At 38.6% G+C, this 21,431-nt stretch overlaps 1 protein-coding gene and 1 pseudogene across 9 annotated transcripts in view; one reads left to right on the top strand and one right to left on the bottom strand.

Annotated features, from left to right (window-relative positions):
- TADA2A (transcriptional adaptor 2A) overlaps positions 1–12,218 on the top strand; it is a 64,822-nt gene extending 52,604 nt beyond the window's left edge. For all 9 annotated transcript variants that reach the window (XM_037808154.1, XM_037808150.1, XM_037808156.1 and 6 more), the window contains 7 exons: positions 379–422; positions 3,214–3,324; positions 4,866–4,937; positions 6,156–6,288; positions 6,862–6,905; positions 8,721–8,794; positions 11,423–12,218. In XM_037808154.1, coding sequence (XP_037664082.1) covers positions 379–422; positions 3,214–3,324; positions 4,866–4,937; positions 6,156–6,288; positions 6,862–6,905; positions 8,721–8,794; positions 11,423–11,608 — 664 coding nt within the window. In that variant the 3' untranslated portion in view covers positions 11,609–12,218. The remainder of the gene's footprint in view (positions 1–378; positions 423–3,213; positions 3,325–4,865; positions 4,938–6,155; positions 6,289–6,861; positions 6,906–8,720; positions 8,795–11,422) is intronic.
- Positions 10,748–11,413, bottom strand: LOC119513758 (annotated as a pseudogene).
- Positions 12,219–21,431: the final 9,213 nt, after the last annotated feature.

Here is a 21,431-nt window from a genome sequence, read left to right as displayed (position 1 = left end):
GTATGATCATGGTTAATACTTTTCTCTTAAATGGCTGCTCTCAGTTATCATTTTCTCAAGTTGACTAGATTAATTTTTATGACATGGACAGAGATTCCCTTTTTTTCATCTTAATGACACGTTTTTCAGTATTCATGAGTGAATCATTCAATAATGATTCGTTCATTCATCCAATAAATATTTATTGAAAGCTTACTCTGCTCAAGTAGAGGGAAAAATATGTGATGCTCTGGAGTCCAAAAGCGTAATAGTGATTCACTGACTTCTAGAACTTTTGGGAGTGACTTCAGTGTTCCACTGAATAAAAACGTATTTGGAAGGCATTATTAACTGTGAAACTAATTATAATCTACAGATTATTGTCCTTTTTCATTCTAGAATTATAAGAGACCATGGATTAATCAACCTTAGAAAGTTTCAGTGTAAGTATTACCTGTTTTCTTTATTTTCAGATTTCTTCCAATACAGTTGACTAGTTTAAAACAAATCATTTATGGCAGTAGTTCTTAATCCAAGTTACATATTAGCATTACATAGGAAGCTTTAAAAAATTATTATGCTTGGGCGTCATCCTGGACAAATAAGTCAGAATCTCTGGGGACAGAGCTAAAGCATTTGTATTTTTTAAAAGCCTTCAAGGCAATTCTGATGCTTAGTGAGAGTTAAGAACCATTAATTTATAATCAACAACACTTGCGCTAGAATTCTTTTTTAAAATTAGTGTAGTAATTACAACATGAATGTTAATGGATTATTTTCTGGAAATGAATAGGGTCATGTTTGGGAGCTACATGGTAAATGTAACATAACTTTGATCAATTGTATGAATATTTTTATGGAAAAATCAACAGAAACTGATACCTTTACTTTGCATGATGGAGGACAAATTTTAAAATGACATTTAACCTTGTATGATGGTGATAATAAATCTATAATGATTTAAAAGGAAGTGCTAACTTGAACTTACTGTTTTACATATAGGAGATGCCTATGCTGGGTGGAAAAAGTCCCTATACCTCTACAATGTAGAATTTATTCAACAAATAATGATGATCACATAATAATAATATACTATCTGTATGAAGATGTTTATAATAGTTGTATATCATATACTCTTTTTGCTAATAGTACCCAATCATTATTGTGGTACATATTCTAAGTGATAGAATCTTATATAAAGAGGTATCTCTTTGACACTTTGTGGCACTGTAGGGTTCAAGTTAGCCAATCATAGAGGGTATGTGTCTTTTCAATCTAAATAAATGTCAGTATATAGTTTTTAAAAAAAATATAGTCATGACTGTAGTCATGACATTTTATGTCCTTTATGTTTTCACTTTACATTGCAGATTTTTCAAGTTATCTTAGTGTCTTAAGGATGTCACTTTTAATAATTGCATGTTATGTTGAATATGGATCTAGATAAATAATTATATACTTAGCTTGTCTTTTATTAGCTTACTTTTTATTTAGCTTACTTTCAGTTTTTAAAATCATTATAAGTAGCACTGTGATTAACTTGTTTGTTAATAAAACTTTTGTATATTTAGGACTTTTTTTTAAGGTGGAGTCCCAGAAGTGAAATTAATAGGTCAAAGAATATGATCATTAAAGACTCTTGCTACATGCTGCCAGATAGCTTTGCAAAAGATGGTTATCTCAACTTATATTCCTTCTAACAGTGTATGAGATTGCCTGTTTAACTCCATCCTTATCAAGAACTGTAGGTTTACAAAAATAATTCAGGATTGCATTTCCCTTTCCCTTTGTGTAGACTAATTGGTCATGTTCTGGTAGCCACAGTGGTGAGTGTCTGAATTCCTAGGCTTTCAATAATAGGTCAGCTTGGTTTTTAACATTTACTTGTAAATATTGTCTCTTGCATAAATTCTATTCTCGGCTGGTGGACAGTTCAGCCTCATTATTCTGTTAATTTTATTTCTTTAAAGTAAGGACCAAGGAAGCTCTGTGGCTTCTGAGAAGGTAGAAATAGCGTATGTTGGTGGTATTCACTTGTCACTCTACTGAATATACAAGTGATCTTAATATGGTAGGCAGTTTTTTTTTCCTTCAAATTTTGAAATTTTACTCCAAATTATTCTGTTATCCCTGCTGTGAGGAGTTTTGTTGTGTTGTGTTTGTTTGTTTTTTTGTTTTTGTAGGGAAAGTAATCAGTTTGTGGCTGCTCATCAAATCATATCTTAAGATCATGCTCATCAAATCATATCATAAGATCATGCTCATCAAATCATATCATTAAGATCATGCTCATCAAATCATATCATAAGATCATATCATATCTTATGAACAAGAATGTCTCCTACAAGGGAATAGATTCATCTGAAAAGAGGACTTAATTTAAATAACTGTCCTCAAGTGAAAGCCTGTATCTTTAGTCAAAGAGAAGACAGAACTACCCTAGTTACTGTTGAGTATCTGACTGAAATGACTAAGTAGCAGTTCCTGGTAGTTCCTGGGCCCTCCAACCTACCAGTTACTGTCAGTCAGTTTTACCCCCTATTCTCTTTGCTAGTTCCTCTTTTTCTTAGGGGTTTGATTAATAATAATCCCCAAAGTAGCTGGCCCTGGCTACTGTGCATATGTGACCTTTTGCTTGCATGATAGTTATTAAAATAGAACCTCATTAGTAGGGCTTAATTTAGTTTAGAGAAAGGCAAAATGAACTATATAGAGAGTAAAGAAATATGTACCTCACTTTGGGGTTTGTAGGTAGGGAAAAGATTCCAGGTGGAACATGCAAGAAATCACACACTTTTTCCAGGCTAAGCTACCTCTTCTAGATGGATTATTGTCTCTGTAGTTCCATTGTTTGCCTGAGGAAGCTAATACCAGAAATTTTGGCACCATTGTTCCTAATAATGCAAGATCTGCCTTAAATTGTCTTTCCCATTACTGCCAGCAGTTCCTGCCACTGTATAGATTAGAAGACAATGAGGTGTGGGAGGTCAGGAGGGTGCTCCTGAATGGAGATGATCTCCAAGAATTAACATTCCTATTTGATAGTTATTGTGATGGCTGTTATCATTATGATTAGTGTTTTGTGTTCTTAGCTTTCCTGCTTGCTTCCTGTCTTGGGTAAATTAGTCATGTGAGGTTAGGAACAATGTCCGTTCATTTCAGTTAAAAGAAATGCAGAAAACGTAGGGATCCTTATGTTCTCCATGACATGGTTATGCTTTACTTTCTCTGTAGTAATGGAACGGCGGTATCCCAAGGAGGTCCAAGACCTTTATGAAACAATGAGGCGATTTGCAAGGATTGTGGGGCCGGTGGAGCATGACAAGTTCATTGAAAGCCATGCATGTAGGTCATTTTGAGCCTTGAGCAAGTACTGGTGTGTGTATTTAAGAAAAATGGAGATAATTGTATGTTTTATGTGAAGTTCTGTTAATAAATAAATGGGTATTTCTGTCTGTGCTCCCTTTTGTTACCCTGAGATAAATCTGGGACTATGGGGGTGGGAAAAGAGGGATTAAAAAGCCTACTGGCTTTCTTTTTTCCAGATAAACAGTAGTTTAGTAGGTTTTTTACCCTCAACTTTTTATAATGGAAGTTTTCAAGTATCTACAGAAGTAGGGATAATAGTTTAATGAATCCCTATGTATCCAGCACCAACTTCAACAGTTAACACATGGCTAATCTGGTTTCATCTCTACCACCCACTCATCTCCCACCCTGAATTGGATTATTTTGAAGCAAATCGCAGACATCATATTATTTTGTCCATAAATATTTTAGTTTTAAAACTAGTTTTGAAAGTGGGGACAGAGTTGATTGACTCATGAAGATAGAATTGCCTTTCTCTAGATTTCCTGAGAAAGCTACCATTTGATTTTCTCTGTTAAAAAAATTGAATTTGTTAAGGCAGTAAGGCCTAGACTTTTAAAACAATCTATAGCTGTCATCATGAGCTTTGTGTATATGGCCCCCAAGTTAAGTTCTGGGAAGGCACTTTACCAAGGCTTTTATCCTGACCTCTGATAATTATGCAACTATTTCTTGCAAGTATTTCTTACATAAGCATAGCAGGCATTTATTTATCTGAGCCGGGTTGGTTATCCTCAAAAACACCTTGTTTGGTTGGCATTCACTGTGTGGTTTGTACTTTTGTACTGGGTGAGCAATCCTTTACTTCCTACACCCAGCTTGTGCCAACCCTGGTTTATATGTTGCCTCCAAAAAGCTACACCCCATGGAATATCCAAAAGCACCCAAATTTGGATGTTCTGTCACATAATAACCCGAACTACAACCTCATCTGTGTGCTCAGAGGAAGCAAAAATCTTCCTCTGACTTGAGCACAAAACTTTGTCTTTCCCTTACATCAGGGCCACATTAAGTAATAGCTTAGACAGTTTTCTTAAAAGAGTTTGGCCATGTGGATAGAACTTTATACAGAGAAAAGGTGGAACAGGGACACTTGGTTGTTTAAAGTTACATTATTATTTCTATAGACAAATGAATCCAGCCAGTTCTCCAGTTTCCTAGGAGACATTTTCAGCTGTTTCTCCAGCTGGAGTGGGTTTTTCTTAGCCCTGGGATAAAATTTCTAATGAGAATTTACCAGCAAGTAGCTTTCCCCAAATGGAATTGCCTAGTCTTTTATATAAGGCATAATTACTGAAAATACTCAACAGCAAAAATGCTTTTTCACATAGTGGTGATGGTTTTATATCATTGTGCGTGTACTTAATGCCACTGAATTATACACTTAAAAATGGTTAAAAATGGTAAATTTTAAGATTTGTGTATGTTAACCACAATTTAAAAAGAAAAAAAAAGTGCTCATTCATGTTGATTTTGTTTTTCCAATATTTCTCCTTCATTCTTTTTGGGGAAAATAGTGGAATTTGAACTCCGAAGGGAAATCAAGAGGCTCCAGGAATATAGGACAGCAGGCATTACCAGTTTTTGTAGTAAGTATACTAGAGCCATATACTGTATCAGAGAGCAAGTGCTTTCTAAACACGTGGAAGAAGTCTCAATTTGAGGTGGTGTGAGATTTTTCTTTTTTTTAACAAGCTTTCCTTTTTTTGAATGAGCTTTTGATCTTACTTTCCAGTAAAATTTCATGTTTAATGCCCAATAAATACCATTATATGGATTATCAGAGGTTGAATAAAAGTCAACACACCAAGAAAAGAGAGGTGCTGCTTTAGATTAAGATCTTGCTGTGGATCCTAAGAAAAGGGTTTTGTAGTCCAGTTTTTTACTTCAGCCTTTTTAAATTTAGTGATGCATGGTCTGATCATTCTTATTAACCAGGCTTCAGCTGGCTCTAGGGTGCTTGCATCTCAGGTATTCCAGGTAGTGGGAATAATCATATTAATAGCAGTTAATTCGAGTGCTAAGCATTTTACCTGGATCATAGAATTTAATCCTCATAGCAAACTTATGAGGAGATAGATACTATTATTTTCATTCATTGAAGAAACTAAGGACTCAAGATTAAAGAGCTAGGCCTTATGGAAGGCAGTGTATTATAGTAGTTAAGAGCTTGGGGTCTAGACAGGGACAGCTTGGATTTGGATCTGGTTCTCCTGCTTATCAACTCTGTGATTCTGTTCAAGTTACACAAATTTTTCTGGGGTTCTGTGAAACATAGTTTGAAACCCGCTAGTATGGTATTTTAGAATCTGTATACTTTTATTAACATGTGGAAAACCACCATGCAGCTCCTTTGTTAAACAGGATGCTTGTAAAGAGGGGAATAGTACCAGTCAAAGAGGACTTCTTTTTATTTGTAAATCTAAATTAGTTTTATAAAGGAAGAGTATATACTTACATCATTGTGTGACTTTGGAAAAATATAAGTAGAAAAAGTAAGAAAGGAAGAAAATATGACTATTAAAAGTTAGCTACCCTTAGGAGTGGGAATATGAGTGACTTTTATGTTTTTTGTACTTTCCTGGGTTTTTTTTTTTTTTTTTTTTTTTTTAATCTTTCCCCAAATTTCTTAAAGATAGAAAAGGGAAAAAATGTTTTAACTTAGTGTCAAGAAAGGGACGTCAGACTAGGGGAAACCTCCTTTGCTTACGAAACTAAAAAAAACGTGAACTGTTTATTGGTCAGTTGGGAAACCCTTTAAGTCTGGGGCATAGTCATTGCAGTCATGGTGTTTTCTACTCTTCCAGGTGCCAGAACCTATGATCACCTCAAGAAGACAAGAGAGGAGGAACGCCTTAAACGCACCATGCTCTCCGAAGTTCTCCAGTATATCCAGGACAGTAGTGCTTGCCAGCAGTGGCTCCGCCGACAAGCCGACATGTCAGTAATTAGTCCAGGGTGAAGGAGGCATTCCCTCTTGAACACTTCGGCCTTCGTGTGTATTTTCTGACATTTTCATGGGCAAACTAGATGGTAGAGTAATAATAATTGGGAAACTAGAAAAATTCAGAAATATTTTACCATTTCATCTCAGAAACAATGCAGTAGTGCAGTACTGACAGTTATGAGAAACTGAACTGGCTTAGAATCCTACTTTGCTACTTTGATCTTATTTAAAATATCAGTGTGTTCCTTCTAGCCTGTCACCCATGCCTCCTCTTCCCCTCCATATCTACTTTACATTGGAGAGTCATGTTCTTCTCCCTTCCCCATGTTTGAGCTCAGAGATATACCAGGCTAAGAGCTCATCTCACCAAGTCCAAGGGATTTTCCCCCCATAACGAGTTTTCTGTCTTGGTTAGTACAGTACTATAACCTGTAAAACATAGTAGTCTGTCTCATTACATCCCTTCAAAGTGATCTACCTGATAAATGGTACCCAATTCCACAGATGCTTTTGGAAATTGCTTTTTTTGATGTGACATAAATTTAAATATCTCTTCTTTGTTGTAGTGACTCTGGCCTCAGTCCTTCCATTCCAATGGCTTCAAATTCAGGTAACTATTTCTCAGCCAGGGCAAGTCTTGATTGTGAAGTTTGCATTCTAGGAGATATGGCAACCCAATAACACTCCCTCTGTGAGAGTGGAGTGCTTAGGTAAAGTAATTATAACCAATTTATAATCATCAGTGAGTTTTCAGAATCTTCATAGCCAGACAGGGACTATCTTGAGGGTTAGAGTACACAGAGAGAGGGGAAGAAAGAGCTTCAGAGAGGTGTATTCTTTAATTTATCAATGTTTATGGGTAGTTTATTTGTGGTTTTATCTACCAGAAATTTCAAGATTTGTCTCGAAGAGGATAAATTAAGGGCTTTGTATGCTATATTAACAAAGGGCATGTTACTTGCCAGAAAGCCAAGGATTTCTTATAAGTTGGAGATATACGGTATTTCTGTTTCTTAGCTTTTCCTCTTTTGATAGCCCCTATTTTGAGGTAGTTTACAGAGCAAGATTAATCCATATGATATCTGATAATCCTTGATGACTGGTAATCAGTAATTTCAGGGGGAGTGTATATTAGTTATTTAAGGAGCTTTGAACCAAGATAGTGATGTTTCTTTGTCTCTTCTCTTGATTATCATTCACTTCTGCTCCATATGGTAGGATTGCCATTTCCCCTAATCAGAACATATGGGCCACTCCACCAAGTATAGATGGAGTAGTCAAAAAGACAGCCCACTTGTAGTTTTACCATTCTTTGGATTCCTGGAACAACAGAGCTTGTGATCCATCCCGTATATGCCCTGCATTGTTCCCAAGGCAGTGCAAGGTCAGAAGCATGTCATCAGTGAGTGTAGCCTAGACTCTAGTGATTTTTGTGAGGCTCCAAATTATTTTAGTCCCCACTTTTGAGCTTTTGGGGTGAGGCTAGGCCTGCTGATTATAGAGAAGCCCTTATCCTCTGTGTTGACATTACAGAGGAGCCTGTTTTCCAACAGAGCAGTGACAGTCCCTCCCTTTTCTCTGTACCCCCTAAAAAGCAATCCTTATAAAATTTGTGAGTTTATTATTCTATACTTTCTTTTGCTTAACTCAGTGCTTCACTTTCTGTCCTCCATCCATCTCCAACTGAAGTCTAATCCCAAATATACATTTAAAACAAAACAAAATAAAAAATACTTTGCATATCAAACTTCCCATCCTAGGCAGTGACCAGCTACTTGGCTTTCTTGCTCAGGTATGTGAGTTGACCTCAGCCCCTGCTTTGCAGTATAATGGCTCATTGTTTCTGTGTGTGGATCTTTCAGGTAAACAGGGCTATTTGGGAAGGAATAGATACTCCCTCACATAATAAATAAGAAGGGCCTTATGCTGGCCAAACAGTCTGTCTTTGAACTGAGAGCAAATGGTCCTTGGTTAATTATCATGTTTGCCTTGTGTTGTTGGCAGAGTGGCAAGGGTTAGGGAATGTCTCTCCTGCAGAGTTGGTATTTCCAGTCATCAGCTGTCAAGGCAGGCAATGTGTGACCTTTCTTAGCTGGGTGGCAGTACCTGGGCTTTAGATTTTAGGGATTCCCACAAAGAAATAGGTGGTGGTTACTGTGGTAAAGAGTCATATCTGATCCTAAGGTCTGTATATGTATGATCATATGTGTATTTGGGCAGAGCAAAGAGTACATGAATTACCATTTTTATTTTCAAGTGAAAGTTTGGGTTACCCATGTTGCTAGTTAAACTGAAGCCTGAGGGGATGGGTAGAGTTCCTACCACTGAATATATTGATCATATATTTAGCTGGCCTGGCTGCACTGAACTTTATGCTCAAGGAATTGTCACTCCTGTGAAATGTGTGCCTTTTTTATGTCTTTAGGTAGACGGAGTGCACCACCCTTGAACCTCACTGGCCTCCCTGGCACAGAGAAGCTGAATGAAAAAGAAAAAGAGGTAATAAAAAGAAGGGGAACTAGAGGAAATAGAGTAGGGGTTCATTGAGTTGTCTTTAAAAACCCGTTACAGGATCAAACTCCTTTGCTCCACTTCTCTGATATACATGTACAGCTTATGTGTTCCTGGAGAAGTTGAACCACAGCAGATTTCAAAGAACCCCTTTCCTTATCACCCTGCCACCATTCCTTTTTTGGGGGAAGAACGTGTGACATGTAAATCTAAATAATAACAGCAACTATCATTTATTGAGCATTTACCATGTGCCTTATACTATGCTAAGTGCTATATGTAAATGAAATTAATTTTTTATAAACCTAAAATAACTTTTATGTGAAAATGGATATTTCCTATTGGAATGGTCTCTTGGGGAAATTCTGTGTTTATCCCAACAATATAACCATCACTTAAAATGTTTTTGGAATTGCCTCCAGAGTATGTTTATAACCATAAAAAAAGGAAATCATCATATATAGTCTTAGATTAATTTTAAGTAAAAAATGCCGTGACTTATTTTCCTGTCCCATTGTATTCATCACGCTTGTCTTCATAATGCTTTTGACTGTTGCTAAAATTTAAATCCATCCTCGAAAGAATCATCAAGAGTATTCAAAAGAATGTGCCACAGTTCTGAAGTCCATTCCAAAAGAGGAATTCCATTTTTGGTCCTCCCAAGCTCCTTCTTTAATTCCCAAGAGCAAGTCTCCCCATGTGCCACCCCTTATCATTAGTGCAATCAGACAATAAGGAAGAGTCACAGTGTAGGGGTTGGTATTAGTCTTTTATTTTGTCCACCAAGAAAAGCAAAGATGAGAATGAATGTATATGAGTATTGTTGAACAGTCACAGGCCATTCTGATTCAAGTATTGAATGGCTCAGAATTTCAAGCAGTATTTATACTTACCCACATAATGGTGACTTCAGGCTGCTCATTGCTGGGTAACGGCAGATGAACTAGAATTGAGCCAGCTTTCTAGATGTTTAGCAGCCGAAGCGCTATCTTTTTAGCAAGGCTCCTCCTTATATCTCCTTTCCATCTCAAGTAGGAAATGTAATCACAAAAGCTAAAGACTACTACTTTATACCGATACTGAAAATAATGTGGTTCACACTTGGGAATCATACTATCTGGCCTCCCGCCACTGCCGTGCCCTCTGACTCTTCCCTGACTGACTCTGTTGGAATGGTGCTGGCCCTGTACTCAGGCATTTAGCACTTGACTCCTGAATGAGCCAGGCTGCTTCTCAGGAACACATGCATTTATTCCCTGACAAGCCCAGGCCCCTGAGCCGGCTGCATGTGTTAAAGGCTCTCCTAGCGTCACACCCTGGCTGTTTCTTCCTGGATGACTGTCTTTAGGGAGTGTTCTCTCCAGAGAAGAAGAGACTAAATGGAATGTGGTCCAGCCACCCAATAGCTTCTATAAATAGTTGGAGGCTGATGTCGCTTTTTTTTTTTTTTGGTAATGAAATAACATTTTATTTTTGTTTTCACCATTTATGTACAAACGCAAGTAAAAACACATCACAAAACAGTAACATTTCATAGTTACTATTTATAGGTACATAGTTTCATGCTCACATATTTTAAAATTTTATATATATTAACAAATTTCACAGTACATCATTATTCTTAGACAGAATCATTAAAAGACACCTAAAAATCCTGTATTATATTTTAAGGAATCACCCAGAGCTTCTCAAAAAAAAAAAAAAAAAAAGGTTAGTGAAGCTTTAGAAATAAGTCACTTAGGTGTTTTGAATTTATTTTAACATTTTAAATTTGAAGCCACAATATATACAGCACATGAAGACCCTGCTACCATATAGTCATTTCAATGAGAGGGAAGCTCTGAAATGCTGAGTGGGGGCAGGTACAGGTACTCCAATTACTGCTGATGGAAGACTTCAGAATACACAGTGAAAACTTGGATAATGTTATGACTGGGCACATTGGAATGAGCACTTGTGCAGGATGGGACATCTGTCAGCAGATCTCAGGAAACTGGGAAAAAAGATGTCTTAGGCTTCAGGTTCGTAGCCTTGATATCCTTCTTCAGAATGTATTTCATAAGCATCATTGTCAGGATCCACAGGTTTATCTTCCAGAATTCCTTCCTGTGGGCGTCCTCCTTTACTCTTGCCTAACTGATCCTTTTTGCCAAAGCCTGTGGCAGCTGCAATGCTCCCTGCTCCTTCCACTCTTTTCTTTGCTACTGCTGTCACACCTGTCACCACTGCCTCTCCAGCATTTGTCACTTGCTCTTTGGTCTCTCAGCCACTGTTGTACACCATGAACCACTCCTCCTTGGTTTTGGAGCTTACATAGATAACACCCTTTTTTGTCTTTCCTGTGGCTTCTGCCACACTGTGTTTTTTTTTTTTCAGCAACAGCTACCACTTCCCAGTTGGCCTTTGAAAATCCCTTCATGAATACACCCAGGACTGACAAATTCCTCTATACCATACCAACTCTCCCACATCACCGTGCCTGCTTCTTTGTACCCTCTCTATGACCCCTTTCTCATCTGCTGTTACTCTTTTTTTTTTTTTTTTTTGCTATACCTGTTGTGTTAAATTGTGAGAATGACAGATGTTAATGTTTATTAAATTTGCCATGTCTTACAGCTCTGTCAGATGGTGAGGTTGGTCCCTGGAGCCTATTTAGAATACAAATCTGCTCTATTGAATGAATGTAACAAGCAAGGAGGCTTGAGACTGGCACAGGCAAGAGCACTGATCAAGATAGACGTGAACAAAACCCGGAAAATCTATGATTTCCTCATCCGAGAAGGATACATCACTAAAGCCTGAGGCTCTAAGGACTTGGGATCAGAAATCAGAAGTTTGGAATGTGGTGGGTTAAAGGACAGTATGGGCATTCTGGAGAGTTTTGTTTTTGAGCTGAACTCTTATTGTTAAAAAGCCTCTTAAGTTGTATTGTCTACTTCTTCACCCTGCTTTAAAACACTCCTGTTGTTGGTATTGTGTGCTAGATAAGCTATGATTAAACATGAGTGGGCATTCATTCCTAACACCTCTTGTAACTAAAACAAGAACCATAGTACCTCACATTAGTGTTGGTAGAAAGGCGTTCAGCTCAAATCCTTGTACTTGGGAAGTAGGTTTTCCAGTTCTCTGTTTTGCCTTCAAGCATTGCAGAAAGGTTATGAAGTTATTAAAATAAAGAGAAATGGGAAAGCTTTCTCTTTCCTTCTGTGAATTTTTTAAGCTGACAACTAGAAACTTGTATTTATGAGCAAAGGTGGTCTTGTTCCAAATTGCATCTTTACCTTTAATGTCTGACTTGGTACTTTACAGTCTGGCTGTCTGATCTGCATGAGACTTCTGAGGAGGTGGCACTGGATATAAAATGTCTTGTTATTTTTAGAATTAATGGATTAAAGTGTTTTGTTATTTTTAATTTGTGGGCATGTCAAATATTGTGGTAACTAAAGTACATTTAGGGTGTTGGATGCCTGCCCTAACATGCTGCACCATCTCTGCTAATATGTGTGTCCTGGACTCACTCTGTTCTTATCCTGGGTTTCTCAGGATGCCAAGCCCTTGAGGATGGAGATGATGCAACTGACCTCAGCTTCGTTTGGATTTGTGACCTGAATCCTAATTTCTTGATGGTGAAAGGCTAGCCACAATAGAAGCTATTTTTTTCATATAAAACAGAAGTAAGGCAGTTTCATATCTAGGACTCACTGTGACTGTGAGGATGAGTAAGCCTACCACATCTAAAACTTGGTCCTCAATCTTTGCTAAGAAAGGAAGCCAAACTCAAGAGCCATGGTTAACCCATTTCTGTTAGAAGCAAAGTTGTGATTAGAAATAACTTCTTCAGAATCTACACAAATCACGTCCAGTGACTGAATCTATACTTCCTTCAGCATTCAAAACATCAAATTAAAACATTGTGTATTTTGTTAGAAACATCTGCACAAACTTTTTTTTTTTTTGGCTAGGTCATCCTTTGTGGTTTATTAGAAGGTTGTACACATGCATTCAGTTCACAAAAATACAATCGAGTAGACCAACATTTTAATGGAGTTTGGTAGAACAGAGCTCAGTTACATCGTGAACTAGCTGAGAAGCTGCAGGTTTCATCACACTTTTATTATGTGCTCAAACTTTTTGACTGATGTAAATATGCATGTAGCTTGCTAACAGACTTCATCTAAGGATTGAAAAATGAAAAGGAAACTTTCAGGTCTGAGGGAATTAGAGGCCTTCAGTCTTTAAAAAGGGTGACTTGTGGAAATGGTCTCTTTTCTTCACATAGTCACATCTGTTAGAAAATGTATTCTACCACCACCACCAACCACCATTACTCCAATTTGGTTATAAAGAAATTGCCTCTTATACCTGAAAGGTAATTCCTGTCTTCAGAGAGTGAAACGTCTGCTGATTTCCTGTAACTTTTGCACCTCTTTCTTTTCCTATTCTAAAAATTTGAAATGCGTTAGATATCAGGGTTGAGTGATTTCTGTTGTAGTCTGAAGAGTCCTTGAAGAGTCTTAATCTTGATTTAAGGAAGGCTTCCTGGCAGAGGTGAGTTTTTGAGGCAAAGATAAGATTGAGAGGAGAGTGAAAAAATGGCAGATGAAGTGGGAGACTGTTCCAGACATAGTGGGTGGAGGATAATGTGGAGGTAGCAGTGGGAGTAAACAAGATGGTGCCAAGAGATTTATTTGGCTAGAACAAAAGGGGCAGCTGTGGAGTTAGGAGTGGGAGAATGGTAGGAGAGTCTGATGGAAACCTTGGAATCAGTTGAACTCTGAAAAATTAATGGGGAATCAGTAAATTTGATGAGGAAAAATGGCATGGTTTAAATTAGTTGATAGAAAAATATGGCTGTAATTTCAAATGACTGAAAGTAGGATTATTCTTGTTTTGGTAAACCTAACTTTGCATATTTAAAGACCTAGAATCCCTGTGGGTTTCTCAAAGGTCAAGCCATATTTTGGATGAGGAGTACTCTTGAAAAGAGCCACCAAGTGCACTAGTAGAGCTCTCTCAGAGTCCAGATCATTTCAGAAGAGGGAGAGTTTACTTTGAAACTCAGCAACATGAATAAAAACCTTTTACTACTAGGAATTTTTATTGCAACTTAACATTAAGGGTTTCTGCTGGAGTTTTATGCATATCCTATTCTGACAGTGATGGGAAATAGAATACAATTTCTTTCCATGTAATGACCCTTTGCTGTGCTCAAAGACCTAGACCATCTCTCTTGAGAAACCAACTTCTGTTATACTGAGTATTCAGTTTATTTTCTTCCTGGATTCCAGTTCCCATCCTTTTATTGTTTACCTCCCCAACTGCCACCTTTTTTTTTTTAATCAGAACTCAACCACCCAGTCGTTGCTGAGAGATAAGAACAAGCTTCCCAGGTTTGAGTAATGAAAGCATCAGCTGGTGGTTAGCTGGAAAAGGGATTCATCAATAACAAATTTACATTCATCGATAACAAAATTCCAGCTGGTAAACTACTAATTGGTAGCTTTAGGAAATATGTAATAAGAGAATTAAAATATTCAGTGTGAAGAATCAGAGTCCCAAATTATACAGAGCATCTTAGGAAAGTTCATTCATTTATCTCCCAAAACACTTTTCCACTGGTTTCTAGGCAGGAGAGTGGTAGTGTTCTAAACAGCGTTCTGGAACATCACCTGTCCATTTTTAAGAATATCTTGTGCCTAACTTCTAGATATACACTGCATTATAGTTCACAACACAAAAAATTTTCATACAACTTATAGGTATCTAACTTTAATTGAGTTTCTAAAAATGAAAGTTTGATTCAGGAGGTAATGGTCTGGAAGCTTTGCTTTCCTTTTGGATGTGCCAGTTAACCTCCCCCTGATCTGCCAGAAAGGACTATCTCTGGTTCAGGGGGACACTACCATATCTGGGTTTCACTTCAGACACAGTAACTGAGTTCTGAGCAAAGTGTAAGTGCAGTCGCACAGGGTCTCACCAAGAGTTGAGTTCACAGGTGCCAGAGCAGCCTGGATGGTAACAGTCGTGCCGACATAGGCAGTTAATTTGACAGCGGAAATAATAGTGAAGAGCAGTTAACTAGGGGTTATTTTGGAACCTAAGTAGCCTATCCATGACTTATGCTACTAAAATGTAAATGTGCTACTGTTGAGGTCTGGGAAGCCAATTTCCATAACTAAAGGGGGGTGTGGGAAGGGGGAGTTCTTTTTCTGTTCAGGTTTGCCTGCTGCCTTGTCTTCCAGCAGTTGAAGGTGCCGACTGTCCTTTGATTCAGTTGACCAAGCTTATAGATAAGAGACTTAGGTATTTAAGGGAAAAATGAATGTCTTGCATCTGCCATTAAAATTCCTTTGTCACTGAGTTAACTTGTATGTTAGCCATTGTGGACTAGGCCCTCTTCCCTTCTGAGAGTAGGAATAAGGAAATGGAGATAAGAATGAGTACAAGTGCAATTAAAAAGTTTTAAACCAAATTGAGAGTTACACACAAATTTTAATAGATGTGGCCTGAATGTCACTGTACCTCCCCTTATCTGTGAACACCCTCCTCAAACTGCCAGTCTGGGTTTGTTCTCTAACTAGAGCTGTTTAGTTGAGTCAGATGGACTTATTTTCTACTTTAGAACTAAGGGGATGGATTTCTGTGGCACCGAACTAATCGTTTGGTTGAATTAATCTCTCATTCCTATCATTCTTAACCAATTAACTTTTTTTTTTTTCCCCCAGCTTGCTCTTGTCTCTCCTGAGGGCTTTCGTGGCAAAAAGCTTCCTGGTGGCTTGCTAATAATCCTCCCTTGGTCCTGCGTTATGTCTTTGGCATTTTTAAACAGAAGTAGCATTGTAAGTGTGGAAAGGAAAAGACCTTGTAGGTGTTTTAGGAAACCAACACTTTCTTGAAGCGAAAATGCTGAAAATGCTGTCATTTTATCACCCTTATTCAGTGAACTGGCAGCTAAGTGCCAACTCATGACAGTGCATCTCTTTTCTCCTCCTCCTTGGAGAGCCTGCTGCCAAGTATACTCCGTTTCTGAAATTGTTTGCAATGACCTAAACCTCTCTTTTCCCCATTAGACAATATAAATAACTACCAATTTGGATTTTTTTCCTGTTATCACCATTTAGGGAATTCCTTTAAAACATTTTTAAAAAATTAAAAAATAAATAATTCGTGGAACCTAGGCGCAGAGCTTATGTTTTCAATCAGTGTTCTCTGAAAGAAAACTGATTTCGAATTGGGGCTAAGAAGTTGGATGCTTTTATTTCAGTTTCCAGTCTTGGGTAGTTGTCTAAGTTGAAAAGGGCAATTTTTAGCATTAATTTAATAGCTTTTCCCCAAAAACCATTGCAAAGGCATGAAAAGGTCAAAATGTCATAAAGATACTACCTCCCATGTACCAAGGGCTTGGCAGATGGGAGGACTGATTTGGATATTCAGTAGAGGAGGAGACCGCAGCAGTATTCTAGTTTGCTGTCTGCTTTGGAGAGGTGGGTCAACAGCTCTTCCACACAGTACCCCTTTTTAGGAACCTCTTTTTTTAACAGAGGGCAAGCTGTAGCAGAAAAAGCTACTCCACTGGATGTATTTTTACTAAAGGGCATTTATCTAAGCTTCGGCTACAGATAGGTGACATTAATGTCAACCTAACCTGGCTCTTCCTCCAGTAAAGAAATCTTGGCCTTGTTCGGGACTTGCATAGCTTTAGATTCAGAACACCTGTCAGATCTAAGTCAGGGCATAGGCTTAGATACTTGATGCAAAGCAAAATGTGTTTGAAAGTGAAATCTCCCAGGAGTGCCTCCGCCCCCAGCAACTGCAGAAAAGAAGGCGTCTGTGGGAGACCAGGGTGGCTATAGACGTCATTGCATCATCCAGATCCCAGCTGTGACCTGGCTCAGAGTTTTCCAGTTAAAAATAATCATGCTTTATAGTTGGGGAAAAAACTAAACTGTTATGTTTCCATGGAAACGAGAGGAAAAAAGGCTAGCCATGGGTTTCCAGCACTTGTGGGAACGTGGGGTGGATGTAGGGGCTAGAAGTTTAGAGGCCCTCTGGGAAAGGAGATAATCCTGATTAGCATCCAGGATATAGCCACAGACTCTGCTCTAGGGCTCTGGAGACACATTTTGCAGCAAAGGTATGTTACAACAACAGTGTGTGTATCTTGGGTCTGGTGAAGAATTATTGGAGGCTTCTGACTTCCTGTAACGCAGCTGTGCTACAGAGCAATACAGTAGGTTGGATGTTGCCTTCTAACCAATCTGGGAACCTCTGCTCCCCTCTATTCACATTCCACTCTTCATTTGCATGTTCAGAGGCTTGACATAATTTATAACTAGAAGGGAATTCTCCATGCACTTGGGCTGACCTGGACATTCACTAGGACCAGGTTTTTTTCTCTTTGATGTTGCAAAGGGTAAAGATGTCTAGTGGCATTAATTGCCTAGGATGTATTTAAAAGTGGGTCTCCTACCATTTCTGGTATTGTAACTACCAGAAGTGACTAACTCTTGGAGGAAATATTTTATTTCTTCACCTCTTCTTTTTTAAAAGATTTCTTTAAAAACAATTGTTTTCCTCAAGAAATACAGGAATACATTCTAGTCATAAAAAAATTCAAAGAACACTTTCCTTTTTTTGGTGAAGAGTTTGCAGTGCAAAGAACTGAGTAGGGATTATTTATATTACTGGCCTTTTATAGGTAAATGCTTTTGTGTTTACTTGCCTGAAGTATTAGAAGGATTTGAGCACTAATCCTTGTTCTGGTCCTTCACAATAATGCAACTTTAGGCAAGCTTCTTAACCATTCACGTCTCAAGTGTGGTCGATAATGCCAACCAGAATGGGTTTGATGAAGATTAAATGGGATAAGGTATAGTAACACACCTGGTGCTTCCATTCCCTTTCCTTTCCCCTTGAGCCTTTGATATTTTATTTTAACTCTCCCCAGTTATGCATAAGTACGTGATTTTCCTGTACCATGCTAAAATCCTACAGAGGAACACTAAGATGTGGAAGATGGAGCAAATGTTAAAAGAGACGTGCATTTTGCAAGGATGTTGTTTATCCTGGAATTCTATCACTGCATCATTGCCACAGCCCCAGAATTGACTTAAGTGCAGAAAATTTCAGAGAGATAAATAATCTCATTATCCTGGTGTGCTGGTTTGAATCTATTATGTATCCCACAAAAGCCCATGTTCTTTTAATCCAGTCTTGTGGGAGCAGACCTATTGTGGGTGGGATCTTTTGATTGGGTTGTTTCCAGTGGAGATGTGACCCACCCAATAGTGGGTGGGACCTTTTGATTAGGTTATTTCCATGGAGATGTGACACAAACACACACACACACACACACCACCACCACTACCCCCTGCCCATTCAAGGTGGGTCTTAATTAGTTTACTGGCATCCTCTATGAGAGGATAAAAGGCAGAAACATTTTGAAGAGAGCCATTGAAAAGCTAAGAGATGAAATCCAGAGTTTTCCCCACAGAAGCTAAGAGAGGGCCCCCAGACACTTAGAAGTTCCCTGGGAGAAACAAGCAAGGATGCACGGGCACTGAGAGAAGCTAAGACAGAAACCCAGAGACATTCTGGAGAAAGCCATGCTAACCCCAGGAGAGCCCCAGCAGACTCTGCCATGTGCCTGCCCATGTGACAGAGGAGCCCCAGATGCTGTCAGCCTTTCTTTAGTGAAGTGTCCTCTTGTTTATGTCTTAGTTTGGATAATTTTATGACCTTGGAGCTGTAAATTTGTAACCTAATAAATCCCCTATAAATCCATTTCTGGTATTTTGTATTTCTGGCAGCTTTAGCAAACTGGAATGCCTGGGTATGTTGTAATATTTCCTTATATAATGCCTAGCTCAAGAAGCTTTAAGTCAGGTTAAGAACTGTATTCATCTATGATTGTAACTGTGTAAAGAAAACTAAAAACTCATGCATAGAAAAAAGACCAGAAAGAAACCAAGATGCTAATCATTGTTTTGTCAAGTAGTAAAATCATGGGTGATGTTTTTTCTCTTCTATTTTTTTTTTAACGTGACATTATTAATGGGAAAAATAAATTTTATGAGAACCATGAAAACTCAAAATAGAAGTATAAAATATTTTATATCTAATAAAATCCTTATGAAAGCTATATAAGGTGCTTATTTTACATCTTATAAAATAGCACAGGCCTTAGGCAAACTTCTGTAATAGATGAAATGTGTTTTTGAACCTCTATCCTACTTAGGTCTTTCATCTTGTTCACATTTATAGTTTCTTCCCAGATACCTGGTATCCACTGTCTCTGTCAAATCTGCCAAAGGACAATAGCTTAAAGTTTCACTTGTCTTGAGGGGTTTGCATTTTTATAGCCATCAGTGGCATATACTCTGAAATTCAGGCACTAGCGAGCAGCGATTTGAGACATCTGTGAGCTGTAATACCTGATGCCACCCTGAAAATCAAGCTTCTGTAGACTGGGGAGCCCTGATACAGTTCTGACAGATTTATCAGAGTTATTGCCAATTTGTTAACCAGAAGCAATGGTAGGAAGGGAATATGCAACTAGTCTTTCTGAGGAACCCATAAAAATCCCATGAATATAAGGAACAATAATTGCCCAAGCAATTGAGAATATTTTTGGAAAGGAAGACATCAGAAGCCAAGCAGAGGAGACGTTTCCACCCTCTACTTACTGTGTCTAATCAGATCAGCTCTCATTCTGCAGCAAAGCTGCACTGAACTAAAACACTGCTTATTTAGAGGTAGTCAGGAGGACCCACACCCTTCCTGGGCATAGACAACTTGTATAGCAGACAGCTTCTAAAATGTTTTACATCTTGGTTGACACCTATAAAGATACTCAGCTATTTATAGTCTAGAAATGCACTGTCCAATAAGGGAGGCCCTAGCTACATGTAGCTATTTAAATTTAAATTGATTAAAATTAAGATTAAAATTCAACTCAGTCACACTAGCCACATCTGGTGTGCTCAATAGCTACATGAGGTTGGTGGCCACTGTATTAGTGCAGATATAGAACATTTCTGTCATTGCAGAAAGTTCTATTGGACAGTGCTGGTATAGAAGATAATACCTTCAACTTGCATTTTTTGTAGAGGGATATATAAGCCCACACTTCGACATTCTGTGAAGGCATAAAGCACCTCCCTACATGCAGGCATGTATTTACACTCCCTAGATGGTTTTACAAACTTTATTGCTTCTTCCTACTTTTCTTAATCTCTAGACTTTCACACACACACACACACACCACTCAACACAAAGTCCTCGTGTTCACTGATGGGGATATGACTCTTCATGGAAGGCTTAGTCCTAAAGAACATGCCCAGCCCCTTGTAACTAATAGGAACTTGTTCTGGAAACCTGCCTTCTGTGTAACACACAGGCTTGAATTTGAAGAGGGATGTATCTATTTGTGCTGCTGAGTCATTGAATTGACTGAAGCAAGGACCGTGGGGGGAGAAGCTGAAAGGAAGGCAACACACATCGTTTCTATTAGAGATTTTGCTATTTTGGTATTGGCTTGTCAAAGTAAGTCACTAGAAGAATTGATGGTAGAGCAATTTAGTGCTGGGAAGAAATCTTTCCCAAGCATGACTTGAACTCCTACTGCTTTACCCTGAATTGGATTCTGCTTTGCTCTCTCACAGAAAGATTAATTTTACCTAATTTTAAAGCTTTGATCCTTTTTCTTTTTATGGAAGCAAAAATGAACAAATCTCTCCAGTCTAGGCCTTTTTAGCTCCCCTAAGATTATCACAAAAATGCCTTTGATGTTATATTTTTGTCTGGGTAACAGACAAAATTTTAGATATTCCAGCACCCATGGCGTGATTCAATCTGTTCCCAATGGAGATGAGGAAACGCTTTTGGTTGAAGACGCCGGTTTTACTTCTCACCAACCCACCCCCCAAACCTAAGACTTCTCATTTGACTGTTCAGCAGTTCTGATGCCAACGGTTTAGTGTGAGGAGCTGGGTCTGGTGAGTAAAGGACCGGGCATGGAGTCAGGACTCAGGTGCCTGACACTGCAGATCCTTGAGGAAGTTGTTTATACCTCCCCTGTGCCTCCAGAGGCAGAAGGGAGGAGAGGATTGTGCCGAGAAAAAGTCCTCTTTGCATCTATCTATTCATGTTACAGAGGGACAAAGCTAAAGAAAAAAAGACCTGCAGAGTGACACAGGTAAATAAGCTCTCAAGGAATCATGTGTCCAGCCCAGCTCTGGAGACCCTACAAGCCTTACCTCGGAGGTACGGGCTGTGGATCTGGCGTTTTGAGATTCAGAGGGCACTGTGGTGAGCAGGCAGAATGTGGCCATACCCTATAGCTACTTTCAAGAATCGGACGGTATAGCTTCCCAGTTACTAGCAACTGCGCACACCTGTACAAGCAAAATCCATCCCAAGATTGCCATGAGACTTATTTTCCTTCACCCTTCTGTCCCCAATTCCTGGAACGTCCCAAGCAGGTTAGAAGTTGGGGGTAGGGTGACAGGCGGTGACTGGTCACTAACTGCGGTCTTCATACTTTTGATACCTGTATTGTTTTCTTACCTTTAGTCTTCTCACATTCAAAAAGTACCCTAGTACACCACCCCTGCACACCCGCCCC

This window comes from Choloepus didactylus, chromosome 18 (genome assembly GCF_015220235.1).
Source record: "Choloepus didactylus isolate mChoDid1 chromosome 18, mChoDid1.pri, whole genome shotgun sequence".
Taxonomy (NCBI): Eukaryota; Metazoa; Chordata; class Mammalia; order Pilosa; family Megalonychidae; genus Choloepus; species Choloepus didactylus.
The sequence above is the reverse complement of the archived record's forward strand: the minus strand, read 5'-3'. Positions and strand labels throughout refer to the sequence as shown.